General features: G+C 41.0%; 1 protein-coding gene across 5 annotated transcripts in view; it reads left to right on the top strand.

Annotated features, from left to right (window-relative positions):
- Nucleotides 1-16,068, top strand: part of LOC133653627 (histone-lysine N-methyltransferase 2D-like) — a 53,218-nt gene that overhangs the window by 16,343 nt on the left and 20,807 nt on the right. For 4 of the 5 annotated variants that reach the window (XM_062053121.1, XM_062053122.1, XM_062053120.1 and 1 more), the window contains 17 exons: nucleotides 5,560-5,681; nucleotides 8,394-8,529; nucleotides 8,627-8,695; nucleotides 8,779-8,856; nucleotides 8,938-9,096; nucleotides 9,193-9,262; nucleotides 9,428-9,666; nucleotides 9,751-9,824; nucleotides 10,380-10,430; nucleotides 10,523-12,121; nucleotides 12,196-12,372; nucleotides 13,043-13,182; nucleotides 13,322-15,084; nucleotides 15,151-15,274; nucleotides 15,450-15,531; nucleotides 15,615-15,681; nucleotides 15,798-16,030. In XM_062053121.1, coding sequence (XP_061909105.1) covers nucleotides 5,560-5,681; nucleotides 8,394-8,529; nucleotides 8,627-8,695; nucleotides 8,779-8,856; nucleotides 8,938-9,096; nucleotides 9,193-9,262; nucleotides 9,428-9,666; nucleotides 9,751-9,824; nucleotides 10,380-10,430; nucleotides 10,523-12,121; nucleotides 12,196-12,372; nucleotides 13,043-13,182; nucleotides 13,322-15,084; nucleotides 15,151-15,274; nucleotides 15,450-15,531; nucleotides 15,615-15,681; nucleotides 15,798-16,030 — 5,183 coding nt within the window. The remainder of the gene's footprint in view (nucleotides 1-5,559; nucleotides 5,682-8,393; nucleotides 8,530-8,626; nucleotides 8,696-8,778; nucleotides 8,857-8,937; nucleotides 9,097-9,192; nucleotides 9,263-9,427; nucleotides 9,667-9,750; nucleotides 9,825-10,379; nucleotides 10,431-10,522; nucleotides 12,122-12,195; nucleotides 12,373-13,042; nucleotides 13,183-13,321; nucleotides 15,085-15,150; nucleotides 15,275-15,449; nucleotides 15,532-15,614; nucleotides 15,682-15,797; nucleotides 16,031-16,068) is intronic. The other variant, XM_062053119.1, reaches the window with a different exon arrangement.

Genomic DNA, 16,068 nt, shown 5'->3' with positions numbered 1-16,068 from the left:
TTTGTGCTTTGGAAGAGCGAGAGGTTGCTCTGGATCAAGTGAAGAGATAGTGTATTTGGCTCCACTGTGATATAATTCTGTTCTGGCATCTTTTCACAGAAAAGACTAGCTTTATCACAATTAAAACTTGAATGGGAACTGCACTTTTTTAAAACGTTGCCAGTTGCTCACAATCGTTATGAGAGACAAGAAGGCAGATGTTTTTATTTATATTTTTTGCAGTCCAACATGTTAAAAATCAGCTTCTTCTAGGTGGCGAGCAATGCACCTAATGGGAGCAATCAATTCTATCTCTAAATCACTTTAAAAATGTATTCAAAAACCGCCAACAGTACTTAATTTACGTTCTCTAACCTGTATAATAACAATGCTGTGGAAACATTGTTATTGTAAGAGCTAACACTGAGGAACTCTTTTTCCAGCGGAGTAACACGTCGGTATGCTTCGGTATTAGCCGTAAAAGCTAGCTACGGCAAGAGATAAGCTAGCTTTTACGTCAGCACCGGAATCGTGTTTGAGTTTGTAATGCACAATAAAATCTGAAGTAAATTACTTGCATATATTAACATAAAAATTTGTGATAGGTCAAAACAATGTATAAAATGTTTCAGTAAAAACAACTTCAAAACAAGTTTAATGCCCAATAGAAACTGATTCTCGATTCTTTAAAATGGCCTAAAATTTCCCCAAAATTATAATTTGATAAGTTATTCCATGACCATGGAGCAGCATATCTGAAGCTTTTTTTCCAAGGTTTGACATTACAGTATCTGTAAAGTAAAAGCCCGCGTTTTCATGTTTTTTTTGCGAGCTAGACAGTGTATGCACTGTAGTTGTAATAACACGTATGACGTGCTGCGTGTATCATGTTCAATATTAATGTGACTCACTCCATGGACAGTCGTGTGTTTGGTCCAGCTGGCAGGGAACATTTGTTTTGGGTAAGCACTCCATTTATGTTGAAATAGCATGGCTCCAAGTTCTACATTTACAGCATCAAAGTCACGCCGACCTTACTCTCTCAGCTCCTGTATGATCCAATGTTTCACATTTCCTTTGTGTTCGCTTCCAGAAGCAGCAGTTTGTCCTCCGTATATTCAGCTTCAAAAAGATAAGGTTGTGAATCCTCATTTGTTAAAAATAAAAAATATATAACATTTCACAGTCTGTTACCAAAACAAAGGTCCTGGGTTCAATCCCCGGGCTTGGGGTCTTTCTGTGGGGAGTTTGCATGTCCTCTCCGGCCGGGACTGCGTGGGTTCCCTCCGGGTACTCTGGCTTCCTCCCACCTCCAAAGACATGTACCTGGTTGATTGGCAACAATAAATTGACCCTAGTGTGTGAATGTTAATGTTGTCTGTCTATCTGTGTTGGCCCTGTGATGAGGTGGCGACCTGTCCAGAGTGTAACCCGCCTTCCGCCTGAGTGCACACTGCAAAAAGTCAGTGTTCAAAAACAAGAAAAAAAATTACAAAAATTAGGGGTATTTTATTTGAACTAAGCAAAATTATCTGCCAATAGAACAAGAAAATTCGACTTGTCAAGACTTTCCAAAACAAGTAAAATTAGTGAACTTCAATGAACCCAAAAATACCTTAAAATAAGTGCATTCTCACTAATAACTAGTGCACTTTTCTTGGTAGAAAAAAAATTAGACCTTTTTGCTCAATATGTTGAAAAATATTTTTAAATTAAGTAAATGCTAGTGCCAATATCTTGACATAATGATATGCGCTCGGCATTATGATTTTTTTTTTCATGCTTGAAGTAAGAAATTATTACTTAAAAAAAGTAGTTTTATACTTGTGAGTGTTAATGACACAGCTTTGCAACAGTTGACATTCTAGTTTCAAGCATGTTTTCCTCAATATAGGTCATAAAATCTCAGCTACACGCTGTAATATTTTACTGATATCATTTAGGACCAAAACCCTTAAAACAAGTAAAACACTCTAACATAAAATCTGCTTAGTGAGAAGAATTATCTTATCTGACAGAAAATAAGCAAATATCACCCTTATTTGGGATGTTTAATCTTACTTAGATTTCAGTTTTTGCAGTGCAGCTGGGATAGTATCCATCACCCCCGCGACTCCGAGAGGGACAAGCGGTAGAAAATTGATAGATGTTACCAAATTTGCCATGATTAGAAAACACTTGCATTTGTTTCCGGAAGTAGGACAGACATTTGTTGCCGGAAGTTAGCTGCTGTGGAAATAACTGAGCTGAGGAAATCAGTTCCGGCGATGCTTAAAATTACCAAAATACGGTACATATTACATAATGTTATGAACGTGTCTGTTACTAAAACGCTGATCGAGGGTTTTGGAAGTTGTTTTAGAGGGCTTTGAAGGCTACAACGGTGACTCCCATTAGCCGCATCTTCCAAGCATTTAAAAAAAAAAAGACGTGTTCTTTAAAGATTGTGAACGATAAGCAAAAGTCCAAAATAAGTGCAATTCCCCTTTAATGTGGTTACTTACTGTGATCATGTTTGTGAGTGCCATGAATGTACTCCTCACAAATAGTATGTTTTTCACTCCACAGCGGTTCACTCCTTTTTTCCATGCTAGTTTGAGTTTTTGGACTCTTAATTTAGTTAGCAAAATGGACTAAACTTGTCAAAAGGCACATATTGTAGAGTGTTGAGACATGACTTCTCCTGATCAGCAAGTGAAGTGGAAGGCCCCGCCTCCCAAACAATGTTTCGCCCTGCTTTCTTGTCTGCAGGCGCTTGAATAAAGCGTTCGTCAACAGAGACATGGTTTGCACACAAAGGCGTATTTGGCTTGATCTAAAAGTTCGGAAATTGGACAGTTTGCATAAAAAGGGGTTTCGTAAATTTTCACTATACCAAAGTTTTTACATTATCATAAGAGTGTACCCCAACTTCTGCCCAAATGCAGCTGGGATAGGCTCCAGCACCCCCTCGATCCCGAGAGGGACAAGCGATAAAAATGGATGGATGAATTTTGGACATTGATGTGGGGAGTTTATATTATATTAAAACAATACCTAAGGAATTAAGGCAGAGCTATGTAGAAGCTACTTTTAGCATTCCAAAACTGTGTCATAAAATACTCGGAATCAACCCAATTACATCTGTGAATGAACGTCTTTTGTACAATCATAATATAATTAATTTAAAAAAAGTGGTCAAATGGATTGCATTAAAATGTAGAGTTATTACTAAACCTCATCACATTATTCATGAACTTGTTGAAACCATTCAATGAATTAATATAATATACCCAGAAGTATTTTATTTTTATTTTATCTCTTTAAAACACGTTATAAAAAATGTGTATCCTCTGAAAGTATGTCTTATATTAGCCATGAACTGGAAGAAGCACTTTTTTCAGGATGCAATAAAAAGAATAGTTAAAATATGTTATGGAATAATACATGACCATCATACTATTAATGCAAATTATGCATGTGTTCGGAAATGGATGACCGACTTAAACATTTTAGAGAAAGACATATGGAATCATATTTAGAAAAATGCCAATAAGCCCTTTTAGATGCATTCAAAATAAGCTGATTTGATTCAAGATCTTCAATAGGTGGTATTTTACGTTGTTTATAATGGGTACATTAGATAGCAAGTTATGCACAAAATGTCGGCAGCTAAAGGAACTATAAGCTATTGTGGGAATGTCACAGAATAAGAGTTGTGGTTTAAAATAACAAAATAAGTAATCGCATTCTTAAATACAAACATCCAAAAGACAATGCAAACTTGTGTTCTTGGAGATCTGCATCAATGTAGTAATGTCATCAAATAATACAAATGCATTTTTGTCACTATGCATCATTCCAAACAATAATAGTAAGACAAGTGGATAGACATTTTTAGTCCGACTCATACTGACAGCTATACACAAGCTATAGAGATCATATCAGTAGAAAAACTGCATTTAGATCAGTTAATGAGTCATATCTTGGAATATGGGATCCGTTATATGAATTTGTTTTAACTATTAAATTAACCTCGTGGTGTATAATGGATACTGTGTCTTATCAAGTTTGAGATCCAATGTAAGTGTAAGCCACTGTGATGCTATTGTTTTTTATTAATGGCTATGAAGTTGATGGAAATTATAACAGTGATTTGTTTGCTTGTTGTTGTTTAATGTTTTAATCACTGTTATGGATGTTGGTATTATTATTATTATTGATGGTGTTCTTAGTCATTTTGGTATGACCTTTTTGTTTTTTGTTTGTGTGTCTCAATTAAAGGTGGGGGAAATAATCGATTCGGACATGGACGATTAGTAAACGTCAATAATTGATTTATTTATTGGAAACAGTAATGCAGACTGCTCTAAAATTTGGCTGTGCGGCGAGCCACCTCACCGAGAGATCTGACCAGCTACTTTATTGTAGGGCACTAATGTTCCAGTTTTGCACACATTTCCATGAATTTAATAAATGTGATGAGAATTTCTCATTACAAATGCACTGTTTTTAAAAGTTGCAAGAGAGAAACGCTTATTTAGTGAAACGAAAATAAATGTAAAACTGCATCAATATACGTAGATTAAAGATTCATCAATAATACATTTTTAATCGAATCATGAGGTGAGATGGCCAAAGATTTTCACCTCTTAATTGCTCTGTGGGTTGCTATATAGAGTGATGCGGGGCTGGGATTAGTTTGGAGTTGGGATTGTTCTCTACAATATAATTTTGTTGAACTGATATTCTGTGTGATTTTTGTAACTGAAATACAATACAGATTAAAAAAAATATTCTTAGACAATATATACTGGTAAATTTACAGTATATCTTGAAGACGAACAATCGCTACTTTTTTTCAGTCACAGTCAAAATAAACTTCATAAACAATATGTAGATATGCCGGTCATAACATTAGGTACACCTACCAACTTTAAGAGCCATACAGCGCTGCATCAAAAAAATATTTTTTTTAGCATCATTAGTCACTGCATGTCACACGCCAGTGTTATTCTTTTGTTTCCCAAATTGTAATGTTGCCGCATTTTGCCATTAGAGTTCAACAGCTAGTTTAATTTTGTTGTGGCCCAAATGTCATGGGCAAATAAACATGGAAGTATATATTTTATAGTATTTCTTTTATAGAGAGTGGGAAGACATGAAACAAGAAGGAATATTTGGTAGGTCCAGTGGCAGCAGTCTGAGCAGTGTGGGCTCAGCAGCATGGGTAGGAGGCTTTCTGACACATGTCCAAGAATGCCCACATATGCACGTCTGTCACTCTGTGACGTCACTGATTCCCCACTGTTAAAACAACACTCCAAAACACAGCTGGCAGAGGCATCCAAAACCGCATGTCAGCTCACGCCCAAATGCGTGAACTTCACAATTTGATGCATAGACATTGTTTAACACCAGTATCCAACATTGTAAATCAGAAAAGAGGAAAATCAACAGAGGTACTTGTACGTACAAGTGTTCTGTAAAATGCACAGTGTTTTAATTTGGGTTTCTAAAGTCCATGTTTGTAATAATTCTGACCTCCTCATCCAACTTGTATTTTATTTGTTATTATGTTTTGATTGTACTTGTACATAGGACCCCATCCTGACACGGATAACATCATGGATCCTAAAGCATTGGATGGTGAAGAACAGGCCAAAAAACGTCGGGGTCGAAAGAAAAGCAAACTTGAGGACATGTTTCCAGCATATCTCCAGGTTTGTCTTTGTCTCTGTCTGTCTCTCGCTCTCTAAAATATACAGTATATATATAAAACATTTTACTGACGTCACGTCCGGCTCACAATATGCGTAGGGGGGTCGAGCTCGCTCTGTTCTCAATGGGTACGAGGCGGCGCCATTATGCCTATGTTGTTTTCGGCTGTACGTATCATTCAAATTGCGAAAAGAATAAATGTTTCTTCAGAGTTCTTCGAGAGGTAATCCAAAAGGGCTGAAGAGTGCAAGATTTTACAAAACAACGAGAAAAGTATGCAGCTCACACTCCAGTCGAAGAAAGCACGGTCGAAGAATGCATGAGTTTGCAGTGATCACTTTGTTAAAGGCCTACTGAAATACATTTTTTTTATTTAAACGGGGATAGCAGATCCATTCTATGTGTCATACTTGATCATTTCGCGATATTGCCATGTTTTTGCTGAAAGGATTTAGTAGAGAACATCGACGATAAAGTTTGCAACTTTTGGTCGCTGATAAAAAAAGCTTTGCCTGTACCGGAAGTAGCGTGACGTCGCAGGTTGAAGGGCTCCTCACATTTCCCCATTGTTTACACCAGCAGCGAGAGCGATTCGGACCGAGAAAGCGACGATTACCCCATTAATTTGAGCGAGGATGAAAGATTTGTGGATGAGGAACGTGAGAGTGAAGGACTAGAGTGCAGTGCAGGACGTGTCTTTTTTCGCTCTGACCGTAACTTAGGTACAAGGTCTCATTGGATTCCACACTTTCTCCTTTTTCTATTGTGGATCACAGATTTGTATTTTAAACCACCTCGGATACTATATCCTCTTGAAAATGAGAGTCGAGAACGCGAAATGGACATTCACAGTGACTTTTATCTCCACGACAATACATCGGTGAAGCACTTTAGCTACGGAGCTAACATGATAGCATCGTGCTTAAATGCAGATAGAAACAAAAGAAATAAGCCCCTGACTGGAAGGATAGACAGAAGATCAACAATACTACTATCAGGAGACACCGAACCAAACACTGGACCTGTAACTACACGGTTAATGCTGTGCCGCCTGTCGAAGCCTAGTAATGCTGTTTTGCTAACTACGCCATTGAAGCTAACTTAGCTACGGGACCTCGTCAGAGCTATGATAAAAACATTAGCGCTCCACCTACGCCAGCCCTCATCTGCTCATCAACACCCGTGCTCACCTGCGTTCCAGCGATCGACGGCGCGACGAAGGACTTCACCCGATCATCGATGCGGTCGGCGGCTAGCGTCGGATAGCGCGTCTGCTATCCAAGTCAGAGTCCTCCTGGTTGTGTTGCTGCAGCCAGCCGCTAATACACCGATCCCACCTACAGCTTTCTTCTTTGCAGTCTCTATTGTTCATTAAACAAATTGCAAAAGATTCACCAACACAGATGTCCAGAATACTGTGGAATTTTGCGATGAAAACAGAGCTGTTTGTATTGGGATACAATGTGTCCGAATACTTCCGTTTCAACCATCGACGTCACGCGCAAACGTCATCATACATAGACGTTTTCAACCGGAAGTTTCGCGGGAAATTTAAAATTGCACTTTATAAGTTAACCCGGCCGTATTGGCATGTGTTGCAATGTTAAGATTTCATCATTGATATATAAAGTATCAGACTGCGTGGTCGGTAGTAGTGGGTTTCAGTAGGCCTTTAAGGGTTTGTCTGATATACTTAACATTTATTATTTCACATTTAAGTATTATCTTGATATTATTTGTATTTCCTAAACACATGTTTGCTACGAGTGTTTTGAAAAGCACCAACTCGGCAAGTCTAAATAAAAGAAAACAAATGTGAGCAAAACCTAAAAGAGTTAAGATTTTACCAAAAGCAGCAATCATAAATTAAGCTTTCAGAATATACACAATGTTGACAGCTATAATTATATTTTGATAAAGAACACACAACTCGTAAACGGCACGTGCAACAGCAACATACCTGGCAGTGACACAGTTAAATCATGAAATGCAACTTACCCGAGAAAAAACGATGCATATTTATCCAGGAGAATCTTCATACCAATTTCCTTGACAAAGCCACACAGAAGTTGTAGACATGCTTTTCCAAGTTTCCATCTGTTTTGTTATGTACAATGGTGTCTTGATCACAATACTTTGATATGTCTGGGAACGCGACCGCCGTTTTTGATCCTTGATATCACTCAACAAATCTTTTTTAAATAAAGTATAGCGATCTATTCCATTGCATAGTTGGATTTTTTGGGGCGTATCTGCTTTTTGCAGGAAGATTTAAGTCTCTTTTGTACCCAGATAGTTCACACGCTGCTTGCTCTACTACAGCTGTCTTCGCTTGGTTGACCACTACGGTTTTCACTTCCAGGAAGAAGTCAGGGGTCGAAATACAGGCAATGCCACTTTTTCTTGTTAGATAACGATATCAGTATTTATTTCTCCTTTTTTGTTACATTAATAGATTTGTATGCAAGTTATTTAAATTTTAAAAATTGCCATGTTCAAACTGCAACAAATATTCAACTCTGCATACGCCTTACTGTGAGGCATTTGCGTTTGTTTAAAATCAAATTGATCTTTTTTTTTTTTTAGATAACTGATTCTGCAAATTTGGCTGGTATCAGACTCAACTAACTATCAAATTGCCCCATCCCTATTTAAACTGACGTGGGAAAAAGGAGAGAAGTATTTTCGAATAAACAATAACTTCTCTGATGCAGGAGGCATTCTTTGGAAGAACGCTTATTGACTTGAGTAAGAAGGCTGTAATGACCCTCCCCGGACAGAAGCCAGTCGCATGCCTTCTTCAACCCTCGTTACCAGCACCATCAGGGATCCAAATGAATTCCTCAGAAAGTAAGAATGAGTTAAATAACGCTACAAATATGTTGTTTGACTTTTGACAAGGTTGACAAAGCTTATCCATAACACCTATTTCACTCTCTCTCTCTAGATGTGGCCAAGGATCGTATAATCAAGCAAGAGGGATGTCAGGCCCCCCATGCTCAGGGAGACTGTGCAGGTGAGTAACTGGACTCTGCAACTTATTTATTGCTCTAGTTTGAAGGTAATTACCAAGTATTTTTTAATATATATTTTTTCCAGCAGTCTTTGCACCATCCTCATCACTGAAGGACCTAGGGTCCACTGATCCTCCTGACTCTGATGCAGAAAAAAGTGAAGGTATTAGACGCAGGCTTATTGTGGACGAAAAAACAAGTCAAATGTGGTAACGCATTTCACATTTTATCCTTTTTTTGTCAGGTCTTCCACGAGGGGTAGAGAATCAGGATTCTGAGCAGTTTTTCAGGAAGGTTCTAGGAGTGTCAGAAGGCTCCACCTTGGAGGGTATGAAGCCCATCTCGGAGGGCAATAAGGGGGAACTTAATTGTAGCGCTCTGCCACAAAGAGCTCTCCTCTCAGGTGTGTAGAATAGGATGCCTAAGATTGATTCCGTTGTCATCTTATTAATGAGGGTTTATTTATTAAATGAGGTTTGAATCTATAACACTCTTGCAGGGTCTCTGCCTTCAGCTGGAGTTATGGACGCTTTCCCTGGCCTGTCACAGTCCCCTTTCTTCGACATGCGGTAGGAAGTAATACATTTCTATTTAGATTTCATTTATCTGTAGCTCCATCCTGATGTAGTTTTACTATCGACTCAATGGCAATGCAAATGTATATATTTGTATTATGAGCAGGGATTGCTGCTCAAGTTAGAGCGTTTAAGCATTTTGGACTCTATTATTTTCAGGGACAAAGGAGGGATGTTTAGTCCAAATGGGGGTGAGGAGAGCCCCTGGGCTACTCCTTCTACCCCAGTGACCCCTTCCTCCCCACCAACCCCCACTGAGGCAGAAGGTGACGGACTGTCCTACAACCAACGCAGTCTCCAGCGATGGGAGAAAGATGAGGAGCTGGGAGAGCTATCAACAATTTCTCCGGTGCTTTATGCCAACACCAACTTTCCCACTCTCAAACAGGACCACCCAGGTGAGTGCGGAAGTCTACTAACATGTGAACATTTAATTTTATTGTATTTGATTTTAGCTATGTTTCAAATTACCGCTGTTCCAGACTGGGCAAGTCGCTGTAAACAAATCATGAAGATCTGGAGAAAAGTGTCAGCAGCTGACAAGGTTCCTTATCTGGTATGTTCTTTTATTTTACCACCATTTACTAAATTAATATATATTAATTGTATTAATTATTATTTTTTGGCATATACCTATGCCAGATCAATGAAAGCAAAATGTAATATTTAGTTTGGTCAGTCTGTTAAACTCAAATGAGATTGGTTGTATTGGGAGTAGGGACGGCGTGGCGAAGTTGGTAGAGTGGCCGTGCCAGCAATCGGACGGTTGCTGGTTACTGGGGTTCAATCCCCACCTTCTACCATCCTAGTCACGTCCGTTGTGTCCTTGGGCAAGACACTTCACCCTTGCTCCTGATGGCTGCTGGTTAGCGCCTTGCATGGCAGCTCCCGCCATCAGTGTGTGAATGTGTGTGTGAATGGGTGAATGTGGAAATACTGTCAAAGCGCTTTGAGTACCTTGAAGGTAGAAAAGCGCTATACAAGTATAACCCATTTATCATTTATTTAACAAGAAAACTATAATAAGTAATTACAACAGACAAAAAAAATATTTTTTTCTCTATAACCTTTTTGAAATAATTGAATGAACATGTTTTTTTTCTCTCAAAAGCAAAAGGCCAAAGATAACAGAGCAGCTCAGAGGATCAACAAGGCACAAAAGGTGAGTTAATGGTTTTATAATGGTCAAAGAAAGCTGTAGAAGATTATACTTAATTTTTTCCTTTAACTCTTCTAATTTTCTTTTTCTAATAGCAGGCAGAGAGTCAGGTGTGCAGGCCAGTTAAGACAGAGCCAGTGCGAATTAAAGGGGAAAGACCCAGTTTACACCTCCATATCCCACCGCCTTCAGGATCTACGTCCATCTCGTCTCAGCCAAGCTCAGCAGAGAGCCCATATCCCTTCCCCCCAGATTCAGGTTCTTCCTCTGTCTTTTTCTCAGATGGTATCGCAAAGACCCCAGGATCAGCCGAAGTCCATACAGATCCTTTTGCCAAGCTCCACCCTCAGTCACCCCGTTCTCATTCCCACCCACCAACTCCTTTAACCTATGCTGGGGCTAGCCCCATACAGGCCTCCTCCTCAGGTTATACTGCTTCCGGCCCACAGGGTCTTCCTCAGGGACGGCCAGCCAGTCTTGGCCCCTTTGACATGCAACCAGGGACTTCTGGAACCTCCAGGCGGGCTCAGCAGGTTGACCCCTACTTTAGATCACAGCTACAGCAACAACAAGGTCATTCTTCACAATCTCAGCAAGGCTCTCAAGAGTCCCTTACACCTCTACAAAGTCCTCATTCAAGAAGTGCTGCAATTGGTGGAGAGTCACCCATTTTCTCACCGCCCCATAACACACATTATGGGGACCCTCAAAGAACTCAACAAGCCATGGGGCAGACAGAGTACGGTGCATCCCCATTATCATCTGCCTCCTCGCCTGCAGGCCCAGGCCAGTACAGGGCTGACATGAGTGCACCTTCTCCTCGCTCCAATAATGTTGGAAGGCCTGACCTTGCCACTGGCTCTCCTGTTGGGATGCTGGAGTCTGGGAATGGATATTTTAAGGCACCTATGACACCACGAATACACCAAGGGGAAGGTGGTGCACTTCATCCTGGAGCCTCCCCAAGCCATCCTTCCGAAGGTTACAGGCAGTCTCCATCTCACTCTTTCTCTGATGCCCACGTTCAGTCTCCATTAGCTCCCAAGTTGCAGTCAGGTGACAATTGTTCTCTTGGACCCCAGAGACACAGTGTAACTCAACAAGAAATATGCCCTAGAGTTCCCTCCAGCCCACAATCCCAGGGCAGCTGTCAGTCTCCTCACACTCCAGGTGGACTTTCCAATGATACATATTCTGCCCAGTCCCCTTTAACGCCACGTTTCCAGTCCCCAGATCACTGTTCTCAGCCACCTTCAAGGCCACAATCGAGAGATCCTTTCACAACTATCCAAAAACCACCTCGCCCAGCGTCTGGTGCATCAGAAGGAATTATAAGTTTTAAAAGCTCACCTAATCCAAATCAGCCACCTCCCTCACATTCCAACAGTGGTTCCATGGGGGATCCTGTCACTTGCAAACCTTCAGCACCATTCAACCCTAGTACAGGAACAATTCAGATACCCCAACAGCAGGGTCACATGGTTCCAGGTCGGCCACAGCAAACTACTGTTGCGGACAGCCACAGCTCGAGGCATATACCTACATCTGGATCTCAAGAACTGTCAGTTCTCCGCCCTCAAGATGCGCCTCATCAGACAACCTTGCCAGGTACTCAAGAAATGCCTGATGTGTCAGCAGTTCAAGATCCAACACTAGTGGGCCTTAGTCCCTCTGAACTGGAGAAACACAGACAGGTATTAACTATTTGCTATGGACTCACCTTTTTATGCGAATTGTTTTCGTAATTGATTAAACTTGTATTTTTTAGCGTCAGAGATTAAGAGAATTCCTAATCAGACAACAAATGCAGCGTAACACCATTCGACAAGAAAAAGAGGCAGCTGCAGCTGCTGCTGGCAATGCATCATCCCCTGGATGGCAAGGAGGAGACATTGGTGCATTTCAACAAGACAAGACACACAGAGCACCACCACCTTATCCACAGGTAATTAGTAATATATTACAATATGTAGACATACATTTTAAAAACAATATACTATGATGCAACATACAGAGGAACCACTATTTAAGAACGTAAGTGGTTCTTGAAGAGAGTTCGTAAATAGAGAAGTCTGATGTTGAAGGAGTTTTTCCACAAGAAACAATGTAAATAAGAACTCAACTCATTTGCAGCTGCACACACAGTTACACACACACACGGTCACAAGCCCTGTGGTGCATTCACAGTTTGAAATAAATAAAAAAACTCTTTAAATGTAACATCCAGTTCTCTACAATGATAAGGAATAAAAAAAAAAATCCACTTTACTTTCTGTTAATCTTCCTCGCCTGCAGCGGAAGGAGAGGGGGAAGGCAATTTCAACGACACTATGGATACTTACTGAATTTGTCGAACCACATATCGCTTGTCCATTGCTTTCTTTTGACTCATATTGAGCTAGCAAAACTAGAAAATATTGTCAAAAGGCTAAAAAACCCTTAAGAAGCAAACAGAGTAGCACATTAGCTTTTAGACTTTACTGTCAAGCCAACAGACATTTGTTGTATTTCCTGTAGTATGTAAATTTAATGTACTTAATGCAGCCTCTGAGAGTGACAAATAACAAGTGCGTACAAGTAAATACTGAGTGTAATTTTGTTTGAACTTCCATTAGGAACGTGTTGCAGTTACAACTGCAGGAGCTCAGGCTTCCATTATAGGGAAGATGCCCATTAATGCTAGTGGGATGGGGGACAAGCTCATTCGCCCACCGGCTACAGGAACTGCAGCCATCATGGATCCTAGTACTCTAAGGTATGCATGCAAGCTATCATCTCAATAATTTCAATTGATAAGAAATATATTTGTTGATTACTTTTCCAATGCTAGTAGCTCTGTTTGTTTTAAATATTTATACCTGTTAACTGGACTTTGGTTTGTATCTGTTCTCCAGGCCACCAGGGCCTCCCAGGTCGCAGGGTATGTTTCCTCGTCCACCTTTCCCTCTTCAGTGGCAGGGTCAAGCTGCAGGACCAAGGAGATTCCCCCATCCTAATATGGAGGCTATGGCCATAAGGCACAATGTAAACTCTGCTGTGAATATTCAGGGTCTGGAAGGCATTGGTAACCCTCACAACATGATGCCATCATCACATGGAGGAGAGAATATGCAACCATTAAGCCAAGCACCTCCACCACAGTTCATTGAATTAAGACACAATTCGCAGAGGCTACCGCTTAGACCTCAGTTTATGTCTCGTGGACCTCAGCCCAGACAGCGTCTTTTTGTCCCACAAGACATGTCAGCACCATACATTCAACAGCATCCAATAGTGCCAGCTGGTGCTATTCAATCACAGAGGAACATCAACTCACAGTTGGGGTTACAGCAGAGTGAACTTTCAGCTTTATTACCTCAGCAGCCTACAGTCACAGGAACACAGCAGCGCCAGGCAGGAGCTTCAACTTCCAACATTCCTGCCTCTAGACACCGTCAGCTTTCGCAATCAAGCCTGGTCACAGAATCCCAAACTGGTATAGTAGAACACAATGAGGAACTACCAGAACCTGATCTCGAGACCCTTGGGGGTGCCCCTGGGGATGGAGGTGTCGAAGATGAGGAGGATTTAGGTCTTGACCTGGACCCAGACAAAGGAGATGATGAACTGGGAAACCTAGACAACCTGGAAACCAACGATCCACATTTAGATGACTTGCTTAATAGTGATGAATTTGACCTGCTTGCTTACACTGACCCTGAATTAGACCAAGGAGACCCTAAGGATGGCTTTTCAGACCAGCTGCGCTTGGTCGAAGCTGAAAGTGAAACCCCTTCATCATCGTCTGGCTCTGCACTTGTCAAAGTAGAAGATAAACCCAAGTTGGAATCTGAGCACAAGTCTGTGTCAACGCCAGCGTCTCCAGGCAGATCTGCTACCCAACTACAATGCTCCTCTGATGCTGTTGGTAACACCAAGATAAAAGTGGAGTCAAGATGTCTCACTGCTCAGCTCCAGTCAGGACAGACTGCTGTAAAAGATGAAATGGTAGAGGCTGTATCTCTGCTCCTTAGTGGAAGCAGAGCGAGCACAGCACAGCAAGAAAACCAGGCGGCTTCCCTCAGTTCTGTTCGATTAGGGGGGCTTTCATATCCACTGCAAGGCCAAGATGACCCCTTGCCTTTTTCTACAGCTGCTCCTCATGCAGACATTGGTGATGATCCACTTGGGTTGCCCGATGTTGGAGGACAGCATTCTGCTGCTGTTGATTTGGCAAAGGTAGAGAGCTCGTTGGATGGTGAGCTGCCTCTCTTAATACAAGATCTGCTGGAACATGAGAAGAAGGAGCAGCAACAGCAGCAACAGCAGCTACAGCTTAATTCACTTCACCAGGGAGGCGTTCCACCTCATTTTCCGTGCAGTCCAAATCAACAGTCAAACCCACATCTTCCTGGACAGTTAATGCTGCCACACCACCGTCCACCACCCCAAGCAATGATGGCCCAGTCAGGAATAGTGCCCCGTCCTCCACACATGCTGCAACAACAACAAAGGCTTCTGGGACCTGGAATGGTGCCACCACCTCACATGACCATGGCCCAGCAGCAAGCCGTCGTTAGAATGGGGCAGCCAGGAATGCATGCAAGTCTCAGTCATCCACAGCAGCAACCTATGGTGAAACAGTCACCGGTGGCCAACAATTTCTTCCCAGATAAAGGTAGTCACATTGACTTTCATCTGTAATCTGTAATCAATAATAATGTTCTATTATTTTGTTTTTTAGATTTAGACAAATTTGCTTCTGATGACATAATGGATCCCATTGCCAAGGCAAAGATGGTGGCTCTTAAAGGTATTAAGAGAGTGTTGGCCCAGGACCCAATGGGTGTTCCCTCTGGTATCAACAGGTATTTTTAGTTTAGTACTTTTTAGTTACCTTTATACAACAACAAATACTTGAACAGAAACTAAACATGTATTCCTACCACCCAGCCAAACTTGGTGTTATGTTGACAAATAGCATGTTGGTATTGTTGTGGCAACATTAACATATCGAAGTTAAACGTTTTGCTTTTCTTTCAGGCAACAAGTTTCTCTGCTTGCTCAGAGGCTGTCATCTGCTCCAGGCACAGATCCAGGCCAAATTTCATCTGGGCCGCCAAAAGTAAGAGCTTACTTCTTTAGAGAGAACATATACATCATTTATTGTAATTTCTAATGAATAATTCAATTACATGTTGTGTTAAGGAGGAACCAACCACTGATGCCACCCAGTCAAGACCTAACCCACCACAATTTGTGCAAGGAATCATCAGTATGTCAAACAATAACAGAAATGCAATTGTTTTTGTTTTTTAAAGCACAAAATAAAAGTCAGTTGTTATGCAACTCCTCCCTATATAGATGAATAAGTTAATTGTCCTGTTACAGATGATTCAGAACAGCACCAGTATGAGGAATGGCTTCTTCACACTCAGCAGTTACTCCAAATGCAGTTAAAATTTCTGGAAGAACAAATTGGAGTTCATCGTAAATCTCGCAAGGCACTGTGTGCCAAGCAGCGCACGGCAAAGAAAGCTGGCAGAGAGTTGGCTGAGGCAGATGCTGAGAAACTCAGGTTGGTCACGGAGGAACAGAGCAAAATTCAGAAACAGCTTGACCAGGTAGGTTTTTATTTCACAAATCCATTTATTATACTGCC

This window comes from Entelurus aequoreus, linkage group LG07 (genome assembly GCF_033978785.1).
Source record: "Entelurus aequoreus isolate RoL-2023_Sb linkage group LG07, RoL_Eaeq_v1.1, whole genome shotgun sequence".
Taxonomy (NCBI): Eukaryota; Metazoa; Chordata; class Actinopteri; order Syngnathiformes; family Syngnathidae; genus Entelurus; species Entelurus aequoreus.
Note: the sequence above shows the minus strand (reverse complement) of the source record. Positions and strands in the feature narration are given on the sequence as shown.